At 43.8% G+C, this 19,763-nt stretch overlaps 2 protein-coding genes and 1 long non-coding RNA gene across 5 annotated transcripts in view; 2 read left to right on the top strand and 1 right to left on the bottom strand.

The window, feature by feature from the left end:
• Window positions 1-9,092, top strand: part of POGZ (pogo transposable element derived with ZNF domain) — a 50,501-nt gene extending 41,409 nt beyond the window's left edge. For both annotated transcript variants that reach the window (XM_044239226.1, XM_044239225.1), the window contains exons 11-19: window positions 162-262; window positions 789-935; window positions 3,444-3,578; window positions 3,692-3,864; window positions 4,019-4,159; window positions 4,616-4,672; window positions 4,869-4,981; window positions 5,195-5,219; window positions 5,347-9,092. In XM_044239226.1, the coding sequence (XP_044095161.1) occupies window positions 162-262; window positions 789-935; window positions 3,444-3,578; window positions 3,692-3,864; window positions 4,019-4,159; window positions 4,616-4,672; window positions 4,869-4,981; window positions 5,195-5,219; window positions 5,347-7,018 (2,564 nt within the window). In that variant the 3' untranslated portion in view covers window positions 7,019-9,092. The remainder of the gene's footprint in view (window positions 1-161; window positions 263-788; window positions 936-3,443; window positions 3,579-3,691; window positions 3,865-4,018; window positions 4,160-4,615; window positions 4,673-4,868; window positions 4,982-5,194; window positions 5,220-5,346) is intronic.
• Window positions 8,042-12,601, bottom strand: PSMB4 (proteasome 20S subunit beta 4). 2 transcript variants are annotated; one of them, XM_044239229.1, is made up of 7 exons: window positions 12,423-12,601; window positions 11,988-12,194; window positions 11,551-11,697; window positions 11,294-11,375; window positions 10,755-10,871; window positions 10,469-10,556; window positions 8,042-8,127 (listed from the first exon to the last, which is right to left on the bottom strand). In XM_044239229.1, exons 1-7 carry the CDS (start codon window positions 12,560-12,562, stop codon window positions 8,042-8,044), a joined length of 867 nt encoding a protein of 288 aa, XP_044095164.1. In that variant the 5' UTR covers window positions 12,563-12,601. The 2 variants fall into 2 exon arrangements, with proteins under 2 accessions (XP_044095164.1, XP_044095163.1); XM_044239228.1 differs by lacking the exon at window positions 8,042-8,127 and adding an exon at window positions 10,135-10,259 and having other exon boundaries at window positions 10,468-10,556.
• An 18-nt stretch (window positions 12,602-12,619) lies between these two features.
• LOC122900509 overlaps window positions 12,620-19,763 on the top strand; it is a 32,938-nt gene continuing 25,794 nt past the window's right edge. Inside the window, exon 1 of the long non-coding RNA XR_006383241.1 lies at window positions 12,620-12,828. This is a non-coding gene — a long non-coding RNA (uncharacterized LOC122900509). The remainder of the gene's footprint in view (window positions 12,829-19,763) is intronic.

The following is a 19,763-nucleotide window of genomic DNA, read 5'->3' as shown; positions in this document are numbered from 1 at the left end:
AACAGATGTTAAGACAGAACTGGTTTAAAGAAAAAAGAGAGTTAATGATTTACCGACTATTGAGAGTGAAGATAGAGAAGTCAGAGGGAATAAAGATTATGAGTTAGCAGGACTTTGGTCTTACTTTCAGGTGGATTTATTGATTATTTTTCTTCTTACAGCCAAGTGCAAGATCTGTGAGTGGGCGTTTGAGAGTGAGCCACTATTTCTCCAGCATATGAAGGATACTCATAAGCCTGGAGAGATGCCTTATGTCTGCCAGGTATTGCCTTTTTCTTTAGGGAGCTTTAGCCATTTTGCCATTTTGCTCTCAGGCTGAATACAAAGAATCCATAAATGAACATTGCTGCATACCTACTGCATACACTCAGATTTAGGAACTCTGGGGAGATCCAGAAGAAATAATAAATCTAGGGTCTGTTTTTAGGATTTTCCATACTAGAGAAAAACATTAAAGGAACATGTGCATGTACCCAGCCAGGGAACCCAGTCAGAGAACAAACACATGTACTGCAGGAGTGTGTCTCCGGAAGTGGCTCCGTGGAGATGGACAAAGAAGACTTTACTCCTCGTAGTCACAAAATGTATTCTTAGACTTTCTTGTCCATCCCCTATTTTTATCTTAATCCACAGCTGAATCTATCACAAACAGCCCTGCATTACAGAGTCAGAATAATAATTTGATTTCTGTACATTCAGGAAAACTTATTTTGACCTTTTTGTTGCTACCTCTTTTTTAAGGCCTCAGTTGTTCACTCTTAGCTTATTTTCCCTCTTATGTGACTCAGGTGTGTCAATATCGCTCCTCCCTCTACTCTGAGGTAGATGTCCATTTTCGGATGATCCATGAGGATACTCGGCATCTGCTCTGCCCTTATTGCCTGAAGGTCTTCAAAAATGGCAATGCATTCCAACAGCATTACATGAGGCACCAGGTACCAGGCGCCAAGCAGTTCCCATATTCTCATTCTTAAAGTCTTATGAATGCTGGGGCCAGGGCTGAGCTAGGCAGATAATTTTGGTAGAGAAGATACTGTATATATGTTTGCAAAAATTTGCCAAATTGCAGTTATATGCCATGCACTGAGCTAGGTGCCAGGGATTTAGTGATATACAAGACCAGTAGTAGAGCATGGAGAATATTGTGTTGGGGAAGTGTAAGATAAAGAAAAGCATATACCTATTTTGGGAGCCTGCTAAAGCTTCCTTAGAAGAAGAGTATTCAAGATCTGAAGTATGAGGAAGGGTGAGCTAAGTGAAGTGGGATGAAAAAAGAGTGTTCTCCAAAGCACAGAGTGAGAGTATGGAGGTTCAAAGAAGTAAAGGAAGTTCAATTAAAGGAAGGAAGTGGTTTGAGTGTGGGCTACAAGGGGAAGGTTGGAAATTAGGAAACAGGTGATGGAGAATCCTGTAAGCCATGAAAAGGAGTTTCAACTTTATAAGTCACTGGGGAGGCATTAAAGGGATTTTTTAAGTCCTTGAGTGGTAAGTTCAAATTTGTTTTAAGTTATGATTATACTGGCTGCAACAGGAGAATGAATTGAAAGAGATCAGGACCAGAGTTAGGGGGTCCTAACTCTTGGTTTAGATGAGAGACGGTAGTGGCTTTTGGCTTTGAAATGAAGAAAGGATAGTGTTGAGAGATAACGAGAAGGTAAGTGGTATTTATGATTTAGAGATGGATTTGGTAAAGGTAGTGAGAAAGGAGTTAGGAATAGTGCCTAAAATTCTGGCTCAGGAAAAATGGATGAATGGTGAAACTATGTATTGAGATAGAAACACGGTAGAAAGAAAGGTTGGCGGCAGAAGTGGGGATTACATGTTTGGGTATTCTGAGTTAGCAGTGTCTGTGGACAGCAGCTATAGTTGTCTGTTAAACAGATTATCTAGGTCTGAAACCTGGGAGAAAAGCTTGGGTTGTGGAAAACATACTTAGGAATTATATAAATCAGGTGATTTTAAACATAGAAATTGCCATGTTCCTTCACCCCCAATTAAGAATAAGATGAAGGCTTAAAACCTCTGAAGACTCTGTCTACAAATACAGTACCTTAGTCCTAGGAGGAAATCCAGAAGAGACTTGATGTCAAGGAAGCTGAAGGGAGGGAAGGGAGGAAAGTGTTTTGAAGTCAGGGGTATGATCTGAATGTTGGAGCACCATAGATGTCAAGCCATAGACACCAAGATGACAAGCACCATAGAAATTTAGAGGCCAGCCTTTAATTCAGCAACGTTGATAGGAGCCATGTGGTTGGTTAGGAGAGTGGAAGTCAGATTTCAGCAAATAAATGAAGAAGAGGGAGGAAATGGAGACAACTTATTTTTTTTTAAAAAGTTTCAGAAGGGGAAGATTGAGGGCTGGCACATCCAGGGAACGAGGTACCTGAAGAGAATTTGTCGTTGCTTTTGTGTTTTGTTTTTAAGATGGAATAAATAGGGCCTTGTTTTAAATGCTGCAACAAAGGAGCCACTAGAAGAGGAGAGTGAAGGTACATAGAGAAGGCACAAAATGGAGAACCACATGGTTGCACCTGTGCTGAACACTTGCCTGGGTCTGCACACACGTGCCTGCACGCTCACGTGTGAGCTCCGTCTTGGGCTCACACACTTAATTTGCATAGGGGTGACTGCCTATAATCCCCCACATGTGTATTGCAAAGAGCAGTGTGGAAATTGTCCCTTGTACTCAGGTAATGGAGCCTTGTTATCCTGGGAAGAAAACCATAGACCTGAGTCCTGTTTCTGAAGGACTTCAATACTAGGTGGTCTGAATCCTCAAACTGGTCTCACAGGAACAGGTGCTTGTATATATATTGAAGTGTTAAGAGGAAAGATAGCAAGGAATAGAAAGGTATAGAAAAGCTATAGAATACTGTTATTCATGTTAAAGAAAAAAGACAAACAGGGAGGTCATGATTGGAGATGTGTGTGTGTGTGTGTGTGTGTGTGTTATGTGGCTATGTCTGAAAGAATACCCAGGAAACTAGTAGCAGATTGTTTCTGTGCAAAGAGGTGGAGGGTTGGAATTGAAGGTAAACTTAAAATGTGAAGGCGTGGAATAAAAAGTGATGATTTTTTTTCCCATCATGTACATTTTACTGTGTTTAAAAAAAGAAAGAAGAATATCCAGAAGTAGGTAGCACTGTCTGCATTATAAAGACAAAGTAGGGGCAAGTAAAGCTTAAGCCACTAATCCACATTGTTAAACCAAGTCAAGAAGAGATGGTTGGAGGACCTAGTCATCCTGGCTGTGAGTCTGCCTTTCTTTGGGACCATGGGACGTGATGATTCTCAGTGGTAGGTTTGGTGTTGTGTATTTCTTCCTCTTTCAGTTATCCACAGGAAGGGGGAAGGAATGATTGTTAGCATGCATCTGCCTTCTCATCAGGGAAGAAAATTTATTGGGAATCTTTAAGGGATTTTCTTTCTTTCTCCCCCTTCAGAAGAGGAATGTTTATCACTGCAACAAATGCCGGCTGCAGTTTCTCTTTGCCAAGGACAAAATTGAACACAAGCTTCAGCATCATAAAACTTTCCGTAAACCCAAGCAGCTGGAAGGTTTGAAACCAGGCACAAAGGTAAAAGACTTGTCACTGTATCTTATATAGATCCAAGTGGAGGGGAATAGAGATTATCAGTATTCAAGGTTTAGCATGGCTGGTGTCTAATTTTTCCTTCCCTTGGCTTGCAGGTGACAATCCGGGCTTCCCGAGGGCAGCCACGCACTGTTCCTGTTTCCTCCAATGATGCACCTCCCAGCACCTTGCAGGAGGCAACACCCCTGACCTCCTCAACGGACCCTCTGCCTGTCTTCCTTTATCCCCCTGTCCGACGCAACATCCAGAAGAGAGCTGTTAGGAAAATGTCAGTGGCTTCTGGAGGCTGGGGGCCGGGTGGGCACGACTGTTCCTATAGCCAGTGTAATCTACTAGCCTCTTTAGCAGGATCTGTTGTCTGAAGCCCCCACAATTTGAGGACTCCTGGGGCGATAACAGGAATTTTCCTTGTTTCTCAACAGGAGTGTTATGGGTCGGCAGACATGCCTGGAGTGCAGCTTTGAGATTCCGGATTTCCCTAATCATTTCCCTACTTACGTTCACTGCTCTCTGTGTCGCTATAGCACCTGCTGCTCTCGAGCCTATGCCAACCACATGATCAAGTAAGTCTGGGTTAAACCAGTGATCTTATCTCCAGAGTCTCCAGAACTCCTTTTATTCCCTCCTTCAGCTCTTAGAGCTGTCTGTCCATCTCTCCTAGTAGGATAAGAGTCAAACCCATGTTCATTTGACTTTGATGGTCTGTGCTCTGATTTTGTAGGATTTTGCTACTCAAGAGTGTGGCTCAGACACCAGCAGCAATAGATGGGAGCTTGTTGGAAATTCAGCCCTTCCTTCCAATCCCAGGCTGTTGAGTCAGAATGTGTGTTTTAATAGCTCTTCTGGTGATACATATGCATATTAATAGGGAATATTAATATGGTAGGAAAACTGGCTTAGGTTGAGGTGAGGATGGATTAAAGTGGCATCTCTTGTTGGGGCATTGTCAGAAACTGGTGATCTCTTGTTTAATGATCAGAACCCCCTAACTCATGCTGTTTTTTCTTTGTCTTTCTCAGCAATCATGTTCCACGCAAGAGCCCCAAGTATTTGGCTTTGTTTAAAAATTCTGTGAGGTAAGGGAAAGCTTAGTGATGGTCTCTTAATTTTCTACATTCTTAAATTAAATCCTTTTAATTAACTTGGGGGAGGTACGTGAATTAATTTGAGAAAGAGGAGAAAGGATATTCTTTTTTTTTTTATTAGGCCTCAGATTTTATCCCTAGTGTCATTGATATATTTGTTTTATATACTCTTGATTCTTTTTCTTAGTGGTATCAAGCTGGCTTGCACTTCATGTACCTTTGTTACCTCTGTGGGAGATGCCATGGCCAAACATTTGGTATTCAACCCCTCTCACAGATCCAGCAGCATCCTGCCACGGGGTAAGTAGTAGAGATGGGAGTTAGTTGGACAACAGAAAAGGAAAATAAGGATATAAGTTCTACCATATGAGTCGGAGCCTCTCTACCTAGGCTAGCTCATCTGGTGTTCAGATAGACATCACCAAATTGGAAGCATTCCAGCCTGACATTTATATAAGACTGAAGGGCTTGTTTCTTCTCTGAGTTAACATTTTATTGTCTCATTTTCTATAGGACTCACTTGGATGTCTCACTCAAGGTAACAGAAACTCACTTCATGGTTTAATTTCTATTTTCAGTGTATTTCATCTTTTTTTATTATTATCACTGCTACTATTAGTATTTCATTTTCCTAGTTTAACCGAGCTTTCTTTTCAATCCTTTAGACATGGCCACATTCGTGACCGAGTGCATGACCGGAGCTTGAAGAATATATATACTCCTCCTACCTTCCCCTCTAATAAAACTGCCACTGTGAAATCTGCGGGGGCCACCCCAGCTGAGCCTGAAGAGCTTGTGACTCCTATGGCCCAAGCACTCCCATCACCAGCCTCAACTGCAACCCCACCACCAACCCCAACTCACCCCCAGCCTTTAGCCCTTCCGCCCTTGGCCGCAGAGGGGGCCGAATGTCTGAATGTCGATGACCAGGATGAAGGGAGCCCAGTCATGCAGGAGCCTGAGCAGGCAATAGGGGGCAGTAGTGGCGGTGGGGTTGGCAAGAAGGAGCAGCTGTCTGTGAAGAAGCTTCGAGTGGTACTGTTTGCCCTGTGCTGCAATACGGAACAGGCTGCTGAACACTTCCGAAATCCCCAGCGACGGATCCGGCGTTGGCTTCGGCGCTTCCAGGCCTCCCAGGGGGAGAATCTGGAGGGCAAATACCTGAGCTTAGAGGCAGAAGAGAAGCTGGCTGAGTGGGTGCTAACCCAGCGAGAGCAACAGCTACCTGTGAATGAGGAGACCTTGTTCCAGAAGGCCACCAAAATAGGACGTTCTTTGGAGGGGGGGTTTAAGATCTCTTACGAGTGGGCTGTGCGTTTCATGCTCCGGCACCACCTGACTCCCCATGCCCGGCGCGCCGTGGCCCACACCCTACCTAAGGATGTGGCGGAGAATGCAGGACTCTTCATTGAATTCGTACAGCGACAGATTCACAACCAGGACTTACCCTTGTCCATGATTGTGGCGATTGATGAGATCTCCTTGTTTCTAGATACGGAGGTGCTGAGCAGTGATGACCGTAAGGAGAATGCCCTGCAGACAGTGGGCACAGGGGAACCGTGGTGTGATGTGGTGCTGGCCATTCTGGCAGATGGCACTGTCCTCCCCACCCTGGTTTTCTACCGAGGACAAATGGATCAGCCTGCTAATGTGCCAGACTCTATCTTGCTAGAGGCGAAGGAGAGCGGCTACAGTGATGATGAGATCATGGAGCTGTGGTCCGCCCGAGTGTGGCAGAAGCACACGGCGTGCCAGCGCAGCAAAGGCATGCTTGTGATGGACTGTCATCGCACTCACTTGTCAGAAGAGGTGCTGGCTATGCTGAGTGCCTCTAGCACCTTGCCTGCAGTGGTCCCCGCGGGCTGTAGCTCCAAAATCCAGCCGTTAGATGTATGCATCAAACGAACTGTCAAGAACTTCCTACACAAAAAGTGGAAGGAGCAGGCTCGGGAAATGGCAGATACTGCGTGTGATTCGGACGTCCTGCTTCAGCTGGTGCTGGTCTGGCTGGCTGAGGTGCTGGGTGTCATTGGGGACTGTCCAGAGCTGGTGCAACGGTCCTTCCTTGTGGCTAGTGTTCTGCCTGGCCCTGATGGCACCATTAACTCACCCACAAGAAATGCTGACATGCAGGAGGAGCTCATTGCCTCCCTGGAGGAGCAGCTGAAGCTGAGTGGGGAACAGTCTGAGGAGCCCTCAGCTTCCACTCCCCGACCCAGGTCATCTCCTGAAGAGACAATTGAGCCTGAAAGCCTTCACCAGCTCTTTGAGGGTGAAAGTGAGACCGAGTCCTTTTATGGCTTTGAAGAAGCTGACCTAGATCTGATGGAGATTTGAGTGTTGGCATCATGAGCGGGTGTGGAGTGGGGGTGGGAAAGTGTGAAGGGGGGGGTAGAGGGACTTAGGGAAAGGGGATTATCAGGTCGGGTATTTGGTTTATATTTTTTAATTTTATGCCACCACTCCCCCCCAATGTTGACTCTGTTTCCCTGTGGATTTGTGGATTATTAGGAATACCAGTAGTGATCCCATCTGAGCCAAGGAGCTGGCCCATTGGTCATTCACTTCTGCTAAAAACAGGTTTTCGTGACTTTTTTGTTTGTTTGTTTTTTTTTTTAATTTAAATCACTGTGTGTGGTATTTTTCTGACAAAATCAAGAAAAAGAAAAAAAATTCTTCGTGGATGAATGTTAAATTTTTTGTTTCCCCTTTTACCTCAACTGTATCATAGTACATCTGGGTTTTTTTGTTTGTTTTACTGTGTGGCAATGTCTTTGGGCATGATGCTATCCAACCATTGTCAATGTGAGAACATTTCTGAAGATGGGAAAGACAAAAATATGTAGCTCACAAACTGGTTTATTATATATATGGATAAAAAAAACTTTTTTCATTGTGGTCTTAACACTTTTATATAAAAATGAAAATGGAAAAAAAAAATCCCACCGAACTCTCTCTTCCTTCTCCTTTGTTTCCTTCCCTCTCCAGAGATGTTGGTTTCTACAGCAACTCTGAGATACAAAATTTTGGCTTTAAAAATGCATGAAACCACCTCTCATCCAGAATGATGAATTAGATTTGTTTTTCCTCACCACCCTCCCTCCAACAAAAACATGACAAAACCAATATTCTTTGCACTTGGGATCTTAGCCTCTTTTCCCATGCTCACACCATCACTCTGGACAAAGGATCATACATGTGTCGTTAGCAAGCAAGAGGTATTGAGGTGATTACAGCATTAGGGTGGGAGCCATTCCCAGTGTATGGGTCTTCATCGTGTTAAGTGGATAGTATGCCTGTTCCAGAGATCACATGTCCTACAGCCAGGAGCTAATTGTGCAAGAAGTTAAGTGTTGAACTTTAAAAACAAGACAGACCACTTGTTGAAATCCTGCTTACCCTGTGGCTTTCCTTATTTCTTTTAATGCTTAGAGAAGATTGTGACCCGAAGAAGAAACACACAGGGGTGTGCACAAAGAAAAAGACATGAATCTTTATTTTTCACTGCCAGCTTCAAGGAAAGAAAATTTTTCTACAGTTTGCATGAGGGATTTTTTTTTAACTGTATGTACTCATGGTTATAAACTGAAATGTACTGTATCATACATAGAAAAGGAACAAAACCCCAAGTCCAGCTTTCCCACAGCTACACCTTCTGTCCATCCCAAGGCTTTCAGCAACATGTCCCTCCTGGGAGCCAAGGAGGCAGCCTGCATAGGCTTGTAAATGGTTCATCTTTAAAATGTACATAAATGGAACATTTAATAAAATGAGGGGAAATGGATTTATAAACAATGTGGTTTTTTTCTAGGTAACCCTATTTTAGTAGGCTTTTCACAGACTGGGACATGCTCAAGATGTGATGGGCCTGGTGGTACAGGGGTGACATTTGTTACCACCTGTTTCTCCTCACCTCCATTTTTTTGGTTTTTTAACCCCCAGCACACTATAATATAGTGAACTGGAGTGATCCTGCCCATAAACAGCTTGGTCAACTTCATGAACCCATGGCATCTGAAAAGTGAACTGAGGATCCATCTTCTCTTGGGCTTCTCTTCCCCAGCTTTTTGCCTGATGCCATTTTGACAGTATGGACTTTGAAGTCAACCCTTTGCCTTTGAGAAAGTTCAAGAACTATGGTCAACTATCTACAATGACCTAATCCTCCTCTTTGGTAGTCTCCACAGCAGCCCCAGCCTCAGCAGAGCTGGGTTCCTGTCCTCTGCATACTGTATGACTTTCTTGATGGGTAATTTTTTTAAGACCATAACGCCAACAGTGGATCAGCTGGGTTTTGGCCAGGAAGTTATCTTTGTGGATTCCGCCCGCATGGCTTAGTAGTAGAAGGAAGTTTTTTTTGTTTTGTTTTTTTATAATTCAGTTTAATCAATAAACAAGTATTTATTGACTACTTTCTGTGTTGAGACTGAGTATGTGAAGACTGAAATAGAAAACTCATGGTTTCCTTTTACTTTTCCATTTACTAGTTTGTTGTAACATGGATGATAAAATGGAGGGATATTTTGATCTGCGCTCTCACCTCACTGAACTTCTGCAGTAATTTCAGGTTGCTGCCTATACTAGTTTCTCAAAGCAGTTTAGAGAGGATATGCATCAGATTCACCTAGTGTTCATTTTTTAAAATTCAGGTTTAACACCATTTGGGGAGAATTTGGCTAACACCCCAAAGGATCTGACTCACAGCTAAACTTAGGACTTGAAATGAACACATAATTTTAAGACTTTATGGTACTAGATTTGAACAATAAACATTTAAATTAAATGTTCAAGATACTTAATATTCCATCTATTAAGGGTGAAGAGGGTGGCATGGGTGAGAGATTGAAGCTGTCAGGTCCTGCTTAGGAATCACCTTACCCACAGCAGCTTTATTAGATGTTACATTTCTGTCTCTGAAATGGATTTTTTTTTTTTTAAAGATTTTATTTATTTGCCAGAGACAGAGGGAGAGAGAGCGAGCAAGCACAGCCAGACAAAGAGGCAGGCAGAGGCAGAGGGAGAAGCAGGCTCCCTGCTGAGCAAGGAGCCCGATGTGGGACTCTCCTCGGATCATGACCTGAGCCGAAGGCAGCTGCTTAACCAACTGAGCCACCCAGGCGTCCCTCTGAAATGGGTGTTTTAACTAAAATCACATTTGCAGCCAACATTAAACCAGAAAATCCTTAAGAATCTAGCTGGATGGATATGTTGAAGAAAAATGTTAAGCACTTTGTCATCCCACAAAGATTAAGCCTGGGCTCTATACAGAACTTTTCTAGTACAGGCCCAAATGAAGACAGTGGTGGATTTCCTGTACTGCCATGCAGAAAATCTTGTATTTGCTGTAAGAACCAAGAGCCAAGGGTTCTCTGAGCAGGGAGGAAGATGGCATGTGGCAGTACTTCACACCTTCACTCCAGGTGTGACCTAGTCAGACAGTAAAACCACTCAGCAAGCGTTTCAAAGGATTTATTTATTTTACAATAGAAAAGTGTATCTTTGAACCAGCCAAGTTCAAAGTTAGAAGAAGAGCACAACTGCAATTCTGGATAATGCATCTGTATTTCATTCAAAACCACTAAAAAGGAAGAGAGCATAATAAAATTGTGAAGCCATCGGGGAGGAATTAATTCCTATAAGCAATTCTACCCTCCTACCAAAATCCTCTCCACCCAAAGAATTCTTTTTGGTTGAGAGCTCCAGAAAAACCCAGCTTAGTGCCAGCCAAGGGGCCTCCCAACTGTTCTACCACTTATTTTTAATTCTGTAATTTTAATTTCAATCACCTGATCATGTGAGCAATTTCCCAGTTAGTCTCTGCAGACAGTGGTCCCTCGATTTCAACACCTTTTTCGGTGACAGTGGCAATCTGAAACTGAAAGAAAGCAGAGCTCCCAATGAAAATGCCCACCCTCACGAAGAAGTCTCTGAGGATCAAGAGATCAAGTAGGGGATCTTCCCCTAATCTGAAATTTGGCAGCCAGTTCTTCAAAAGCAAAGATCCAGGTACTGCAAATATCAAGGGCCCACCAGTTAGAGTCCCCTCATCTTTATTACTCATCTCCTTCCTCACCCGGTTATAAGAACGGGCATCTCGATAATACAGCACTCGCATGCAGCGTTCCACTAGCTCTCGGGCCTCACTCTGGCTCAGGACTGGCTGCTTTTCCAGAACTTCTCGCAGCAGAGGCTAGGGAAATGGGAAAAACACGGGAGGTATCAGGGGCTGAATACCCGTCGGTTCCAAATCCACAGCATAAATGATTTTTTAAAAAGGAAAAAAAAAAAAGGGGACAGTCCACCTCTGTCACCAGAATGAATTCTGCTTACCTGTGCTAACACCGACTTAAAGGGTAAATTCTAGGGCATCCCTCTTTACACAGATCTACTAAGTATCTGACATACCATTTTGTCTCTGGAATGTAAGTGCCAACACATACAGCCTCCAGACTACAAAGAAAGCCATCTGCCCAGGAGCAGGGATCCTAGCCTAGTCCTCATGTTGGAATTTCAAGGGAAGAACAAGCAGACAACAACTAGTCCCCAGTGCCTTGTCGTCCCTCCCCTCTCACACCCCAGTGCCTTGTCGTCCCTCCCCTCTCACACACCTACCTGAGCCAAGTATGCACCATAACCAGTGGCCAGTGAAGGGGCTTCATAAGCTACACCAAGCATGTCCACATAGCCGAGGAAGCTAACAGGACACAAGAAGTCAAAAAATTCATTTCATCTTAGGTTTTCTTAGGTATCTTAGCTGAAAGATGGGCCATGGGGTCTGAGAAGTGGCATTCACTCAGAAGGAAGAGATACAATACTACATGGACACTAGAGGTTGGGTAGTCAGGGAAATTAAGTTATTTCAAGTCAACCTCTCTCCATCAGCATAGCCTCCAATGACCATGGTGTTCCACAGGGGGTTCATCTTGGAGCGGCGGCTGTACATGGCCCTGGTCAGCCATGAATGAATAGCTCTAGGACTATAGCTGTGTCCATCTCCCAACAGCTCCTCATCAATCCTTAAAAGGAATTGGTTATGAGAAAAGGGAAAGAATGGAAGTCAGGAATTCCATCCACCCCCTCCGCACCAAAAGAAGTTACCACAATCTTCCCCATTTTACACCCCCTAATGCCGAAAACTATGTATCGCAAACTCTCTTCTTCCACCCCCAACAATTTTCCTGTCCTCTGCTGCAGCCTCAAACTCCTCCACTCTAGAACTTCTAAGGGGATTTAAAAAAAAAAAAAACCCAAACAGTGAATTCGTCCCCCCATCTGGGATCTATTCCCCATTCTCCAGATAACTTACACCATCTGGCCGAGAACTTGCTTCAAATACTGGAAATCTGCATAGTCTCCGGAAGCACCCAACATGGTGCTGTCGTTGACTCGCATAATGCGAGAGATGTTGCGGAAACGAGCCAAGGAGCCGTAGGAGCCCAGCATGTCTGCGGCAATCACCACTCCACCCTCAAACTTAACGCCCAAGACCGAGGTCCCGGTCACCATGGGGTTCCTAAACAGAGAGAGTTCTGGCGAGGGTAGAAGCACGAGGTAGAGGAAAGAGCCTCAGCTCCCTTCCACGCAGTGAGTTCCGCCTCTGATTTTCTATGTGTCCTATCATTCTCCGGGGCTCTCGGCCCCGGCGTCCCCGCCTCGGCTTTGCCGGTTTCCTCAGAACCTGCCGGCCCGACCAGGCCTCACCGTCCCGCCCCCTGTACAGGCTAAGACGCCGAACACTTACTGCGTGCGCGTAATCGGACCCCCGTAGGGCGAGGATGCCGGCTCCATGGAGGCACCAGGAGTAGGCGGGATGTGGTAAAATTGCCCCGGGGCCGGACCCCCGGCCCAAAGTCTGGACGGCGACTCCAAAAACGCTTCCATCTTAGTCACGGTGGCAGAAGAAATGATAGCGCCTGCGCCAACGGAAGCGGAAGTGACCCTTCAGTGGCCACACCTTCTTCCTGCCAGCGGCTTCCAGCAACCCTGTTGAAGTCGCAGCTGTCCGTGAGTATCCTCCTGGTTGGTGGCAAAGACCCAGAGAGCTGGAATTGTCTGACGTCGTAGCGCTTCGCTGCATCGCAGTAGAGTCTGGGCTACATCAGAGTGTTCTGACGCACAAATTCGAGGAAAGGGAGATTGGTTGGGAGGTAGGTATGGGAGCTACTTCAAGACACTGGAGGGGGCAGAAATTCTCGTGTCCTTTTTTGGATCTTTATTAAAAAGCCCCACATAAAGTCAAAAGTGAATGAGGATCTCTTATATCTGTATTTCTCAGAGGAGCCTTGTGTGGACCCATTTTATAAATAAAGCTTGTGGAGTATTTACCTGGCCACAGAGCAAGTGAAGTTAGATCTGAGTCTTCAAGCTCAGATTTAAAAAGGAATCATACAGGGACAATCCGTTAAGCATCTACCTTCAGCGCAGGTCATGAGGTCCTGGGATCAAGTCCTGCACTGGGCTTCTTGCTCAGCAGGGAGCCTGCTTACCCGGGAGCCTGCTTACCCATGTGCCTGCTGCTCCTCGTGCTTGTTCTCTCTCTGATAAATAAAACTCTTAAAAAAAAAAAAAGAATCGTGGGACGCCTGGGTGGCTCAGTGGGTTAAGCCGCTCCCTTCCGCTCAGGTTATGATCTCAGGGTCCTGGGATCAAGTCCCGCATCGGGCTCTCTGCTCAGCAGGGAGCCTGCTTCCCTCTCTCTCTCTCTGTCTGCCTGCCTCTCCATCTACTTGTGATCTCTCTCTGTCAAATAAATAAATAAGATCTTTAAAAAAAAATCGTATAAATGTGCATGCCCTGGGGTATATTATATCATAGATGAATCACTCACTCTATGGGACCCTGGACAGATGTCTGAAGGTTTCCTTATTGTCAAATGCTCTTGCCGCCTCCCACCCCTTTAAGCAGCAGAAAAATTCCATTGACTATGGGCGTAAAACTAAATTCCAGGTGTTCCCTTTCCAGCATGGCTGTGCAGCTTCCTCTGTGTGTTTCAGTCTCATTGGCCACCTGTGTGTGGCCAGGCTCAACAACATGGTCTTTGGTCTATAAAAGTTAGTCTGTGAGACAGGGAGGGGTCGCCCTCTCTGTAAGGGGCGGCCCCAACCGGTCTCTGCGGTGGGTTTGATTCTTGATACTTGGCACAAAATAGACCTTCGCTTTGTATCAGTCTTGCTCCTTTGACCATGGTCCCATTATAGGGGGACCAAACAATGGCTTACTGGGATTCCTCAGAAACTACAAGAATTCCTTCTTATTTTAGCTGCCAGAGCCTTCATCCTCTGAACTTTAAATCAATCAGCAATTAACTGGATATGTCCCTGTTTAGAAGCAACTTCCTGGCTTGCTGGTTTTTGGTCTCACTCCTTTTTAGGTCACAGAATAAGGCTCTTATTGGGTCAGTACCAGTTCCAGAGATTAGCTAGGTCTAAATGAAGAAAACTGAAAGGGTCTAGAATCATCCAGTCTGTGAGTGGAATGGCTCTCAAACCACCAACATTTGATGATGCAATATTCAAAAGAAGGTGACTAGCATGTCTTTTCTTATGAGGTGAAAACAAGACATAAATTAAACTGAAACATGGGGAATCAGGAAGTTTCTTTCTTCTCTTTTTAAAGCAGTCTGGTATTATCCGGGGGAAATTTTTTTTTTTTCAAGAGAGGGAGGAGTGGGAGACGGAGAGAGGGAGAATCTTAAGCAGGTTTCATGCCCAGGATGGAGCAGATCTCACTACATGGAGATCATGACCCAAGCCAAAATCAAGAGTCAGATGCTTGGGGCGCCTGGGTGGCTCAGTGGGTTAAGCCGCTGCCTTTGGCTCAGGTCATGATCCTAGAGTCCTGGGATCGAGTCCCGCATCGGGCTCTCTGCTCAGCAGGGAGCCTGCTTCCTCCTCTCTCTCTGCCTGCCTCTCTGCCTACTTGTGATCTCTGTCTGTCAAATAAATAAATAAAATATTTAAAAAAAAAAAAAAGAGTCAGATGCTCAACCGACTAAACCACCCAGGTTTCCCTCTGGAAAGTCTATTGTAAAGTGTGCCTCATTTGCTATGGTTGGCTTTTACTTTAAGTTTAATGTCTAGCTCCCACCAAAGTTAAAGGTTTGTTGTTGTTGTTGTTTTTAAGATTTTATTTGTTCATTTGAGAGAGATACAGAGAGCGAGCACAAGCAGGGGGAGGAGCAGAGGGAGAGGGAGAAGCAGACTCTCCACTGAGCTGGCAGCCCGACATGGGGCTCGAATCCAGGACATGGAGATCACCACCTCAGCTGAAGCAGATGCTTAGCGGGCTGAGCCACCCACGTGCCCCAAAGTTAAAGCTTTTAAGTCAGCAATCCCCAGACTGGTTCTGATACTTGTCAGGATATCCTTGGGTATAGGGGATGTCCTGAAAGTCTCAGAAAATAAATAAAACTAGACTAAATTGGAAAATAGTAACCATCATGACAATCACTTCAGAAACATTTTCACTACTCTCCTTTTTAGGAGAAATGGAATTTGAACCTTCAAAAGAGTTAAGAATCATTTCCTGACGTTTTTTCAGGACCTAGCCCCAGGGCGTATAACGGAAAGATGAGAAAGAAAGAGCTTCCAGTTTGTCCGTGGCTACACTCCTCTATGAGTCTTCCCTGAGGACTTTTGCGATCTTTTGTCTTCTAGAATTCATTTCTACAGTATCTCTCTTACAGCATGTATGGCACTGTCCAAAGACTGTCTCCACCAAACTAAAAGTCTTACAAAGGTAGTAACTGAGATTGTCTTTCAACAGTGTCCACTGATGCACAGAAGTTTTTTGGTTTTTCTTTTTTTAAAGATATTTGTTTGACAGACAGAGATCACTAGTAGGCAGAAGGCAGGCAGAGAGGGAGGGAGAAGCAGGCTTCCTGCTGAGCAGAGCCCAATGAAGTGCTCAATCCCAGGACCCTGAGATCACAACCTGAGTCCAAGGCAGAGGCTCAACCCACTGAACCACCCAGGTGCCCCGATGCACAGAAGTTTTAAATTTTGATTTAGCCTATTTATCAATTTCATCTTTTCTTGCCCATACTTTTGAGCCAGGAAATTATTCCCAAATACAATGTTAAGAAGCTTTCCCCTGGTTTTCTTCTAAGAGTTTTATAGTTTTAATTATTTTATTTTGTTTTATTTTATTTTATTTATTTGTCAGAGAGAGCACAAGCAGGGGGAGCAGCAGACAAAAGGAGAGGGAGATGCAGGCACCCCACTGAGCAGGGAGCCCAATGTGGGGCTTGATCCCAGACCCCGAGATCATGACCTGAGCTGAAGGCAGACATTTAACCCAATTAGCCACCTAGGTGCCCCGATGCACAGAAGTTTTCATTTTGATTTACTCCTATTTGTCAATTTCATCTTTTCTTGCCCATACTTTTGAGATCATAGCCAGGAAATTATCCCCAAATATAGTGTTATGAAGCTTTCACCTGGTTTTCTTCTAAGAATTTTATAGTTTTAATTCTTTTTTAAAAAAAGATTTATTTACTGATTTGAGAGAGAACATGAGAGAGCAGGGGGAGGGGCAGAGGGAGAGGAAAAGAGAGAATCTCAAGCAGACTCCTCACTGACTGTGGAGCCTGACACAAGGCTTCATCCCGAGACCCTGAGATTGTGACGTGAACTGAAAACAAGAATCAGATGCTTAACTGACTGAGCCACCCAAGTACCCTTAGTTTTAACTCTTATATTTAGAGTTCTTACCAATTTTTTGAGATTTTATTTCTAAGTAATCTCTACACCTAATGTAGGGCTTAAACTCATAACCCCAAGATTGAGAGTCACATGCTCAACCAACTGAGCCAAGCTGGTGCCCCTTGGATCTCTTGCTCATTTTGAGTTAAATTTTGTATATGGTATAATGTAAGAGTCCAGCTTCATTTTTCTGCATGTGGAGATCCAGTTTCCTCAACATTATTTGTTGGAAAGACTCTCTTTTCCTCAGTGAATGGTCTTGGTATTTCATGGAATTCATCGAATATATGTGTGAGGGTTTATTACTGGGTTCTCTGCTGTATCCCATTAGTCTATATATCTGTCTTGATGACAGTACCACACTGTTTGGTTTACTGCAGATTTGTAGCAAGATTTGAAGTCAGGAAATTTAAGACCCCCAACTTTATTCCTTTTTAAGTGTTTTGATAAAAGTATCTTTTAGAAACTTTTTTGTGGTGGCATTTTTTCCCTTTCGTCTAGAAATCTAGGTTAGTAGTTCCTTTCTTTCTTTTTTTTTAAGATTTTACTTATTTATTTGACAGAGAGAGAAAGACAGTGAGAGAGGGAACACAAGAGGGAACTCAGCTTACCAGGCAGGCTTCCCCCTTAACAGGGAGCCCAATGTGGGGCTGGATTCCAGGACCCTGGGATTGTGACCTGGGCTGAAGGCAGGCACTTAACAACTCAGCCACCCCAAGCGCCCCAACAGTTGTTTTCTTTTGGACTTCAAAGATGTTATTTCATTGTCACTAACCTCTGCTATTTTTGTTAGAAGTCACCTGTGTGTCATACTGTTGTTTCTTTGAAGATAATGTGGTTTTGTTTTGGTTTGGTTTTTTGTTTTTTGTTTTTTGTTTTTTTTTACTTATTTTAAGATGTTCAGCAATGTCTTTGATGTTCATTAGTGTTAGGAGGATATACCTTGGCATGATTTTATTTGTATCTATCTTCCTCGGGTTTGGTGAGGTTCTTGAATCCGTGGTTTGGTATCTTTCATTAATTCTCAAAAATTCTCAGCCATTATCTCTTTGAATATTGCTTTTGCTCAACAATATCTTTTCTCTCCTTGGACTCCAGATATGATATTTATTTAAGCAAGTCCTCATGCTTCAGAATTTTTATTTTCCATTCTTTTTGATCTCTGCACTTGAGCTGGACTATTTTCTATTGACCTGTTTTCCAGTTCACTGATCCTGTGCTCTCTGTGTCCAGTTGCTGTTGCACTCTTACACTGGAGTCTTCATTTCAGATTTTGTATTTTTTTTTTCAGTTCTAAAATGTCCATCTGACTTTTTTTTTTTTTTTATCAATTCCAATTCTCTGTTTAAATTCTCTGTATTTTCTCCATTATTTTCACTGTTTTCCTTAACATGTTAGTCACAGTTACTGTTACATTCTAGTATGATGACTCTAATATCTGGACCATTTGTGAGTTTTCTTCTGTCAATCTTTTTCTTTTTGCTTTGGTCATGTTTCTTTTTTCTGTGCAAATAGAATAATTTTTTATTGTCTTCTAGAAATGATGAATAATTCTAGAGGCTCCATATCATGTTCTTTTCCACCAGAAAAGAACATGTTCGCCCTTTTTCCTTTCAGGCAGTTAGAGTGAGGTGCTGATCACCACAATCCAGTCAGGAATTAGGCTTTATGAGGTTTGGGTAGCTGTTTCAGTCTGTTCGCTCCTATTTTTTAGGCATTTCCTCACAATCTTCTGATTGAACACTGGGCAGATATTCATCTCCTTAGCATGGAAATACCGAAGAAGATTAAGCTAGATCTCCAGGTTCCTGCTCCATGCAGCTCAGAATCTGGCAGATATCTTGAAGAGGAGTCCAGTTGAGGTTCTTGTCCTTCCTCTGCCTGTGCAGGTCTTTGTTTCCTAACCAATAAGGCCAAACTGGGAGATTTAGTATGCCATTTAGAAGCTTGTAGTCTGGCTCTCCAGCCTCCTGTACATTCCTTGAGTTCAGCAAATGTTCCATGAATAAACTGGCCACCTAAGTTTTCAGCTTGTCACTCCAGCTTTGAATGACCACCAAAAACTGATGAGTTCTCTTCCCCAAGTGGAGGCATTCTGCATGGGTTAAGCTTCAGCCTCAGCCTGTGCTCAGCTTAACTCAGAAAGATTCTTCCATCACTGGAATTTTACTTCACCTAGACCTCATTCCTTCCACAGCCCTTTGGTGCTTTTTTAAAAAATAAGGTTTTTGTAATTTATCTAGATTGTTCTTGCAGTAGAAGGACTGACCTGCCAAGTCTTTCAGCTTACCAGGTGCATTCATATAGATGCTGTAATAGATAACCACAAACTTAGTAGCTTAAAACAACAGGAATTTAGGGGCGCCTGGGTGGCTCAGTGGGTTAAAGCCTCTGCCTTGGGCTCAGGTCATGATCCCAGGGTCCTGGGATCAAGCCCCACATCGGGCTCTCTGCTCAGTGGGGAGCCTGCTTCCTCCTCTCTCTGCCTGCTTCTCTGCCTACTTGTGATCTCCATCTGTCAAATAAATAAATAAATAATCTTTAAAACAACAACAACAACAGGAATTTATCCTTGCACAGTTCTAGAAGCCAGAAGTCTGAAGTTGAGGCATCAGCAAGAACACATACACACACAAACACGGAGGTTTCCTTGGTTTGTGGGTACATCTCTTTTTTTTTTTTTTAAGAGTTTATTTATTTATTTGACAGAGATCACAAGTAGGCAGAAGAGAGGCACGCAGAGAGAGAGAGAGAGAGAGAGAGGAGGAGGAGGTAGGCTCCCCGCTGAGCAAAGAGCCCGATGAGGGGCTCAATCCCAGGACCCTGGGATCATGACCTGAACCGAAGGCAGAGGCTTTAACGGACTGAGCCACCCAGGCATCCCTGGTACATCACTTTCTGTCTCTGTCTTCACATTACCTTCTCCTCTGGGTCAAATATGCCTCTGTCTTTCTTACAAGGACACTTAGGATTGCATTGAGGACCCACCCAGATGATCCATTATAATCTCTTCATTTAAAGACCCTTCATTTTTTAAAAATGTATTATTTTTTTATAAACATATAATGTTCTTATCCCCAGGGGTACAGGTCTGTGAATCGCCAGGTTTATACACTTCACAGCACTCACCATAGCACATCCCCTCCCCAATGTCCATAACCCCATCACCCTCTCCCAACCCCCTTCCCCCCAGCAACCCTCAGTTTATTTTGTAAGATTAAGAGTCTCTTATGGTTTAGTCTCCCTCCCATTCCCATTTTGTTTCATTTGTTCCTTTCCTATCCCCTAAGTCCCCCACATTGCCTCTCCACTTCCTCATATCAGGGAGATCATATGATAATTGTCTTTCTCTGATTGACTTATTGCGCTCAGCATAATAC

The sequence above is a fragment of the Neovison vison genome, chromosome 2 (genome assembly GCF_020171115.1).
Source record: "Neovison vison isolate M4711 chromosome 2, ASM_NN_V1, whole genome shotgun sequence".
Classification (NCBI taxonomy): Eukaryota; Metazoa; Chordata; class Mammalia; order Carnivora; family Mustelidae; genus Neogale; species Neogale vison.
This window is presented reverse-complemented; position numbering and strand designations above follow the sequence as displayed.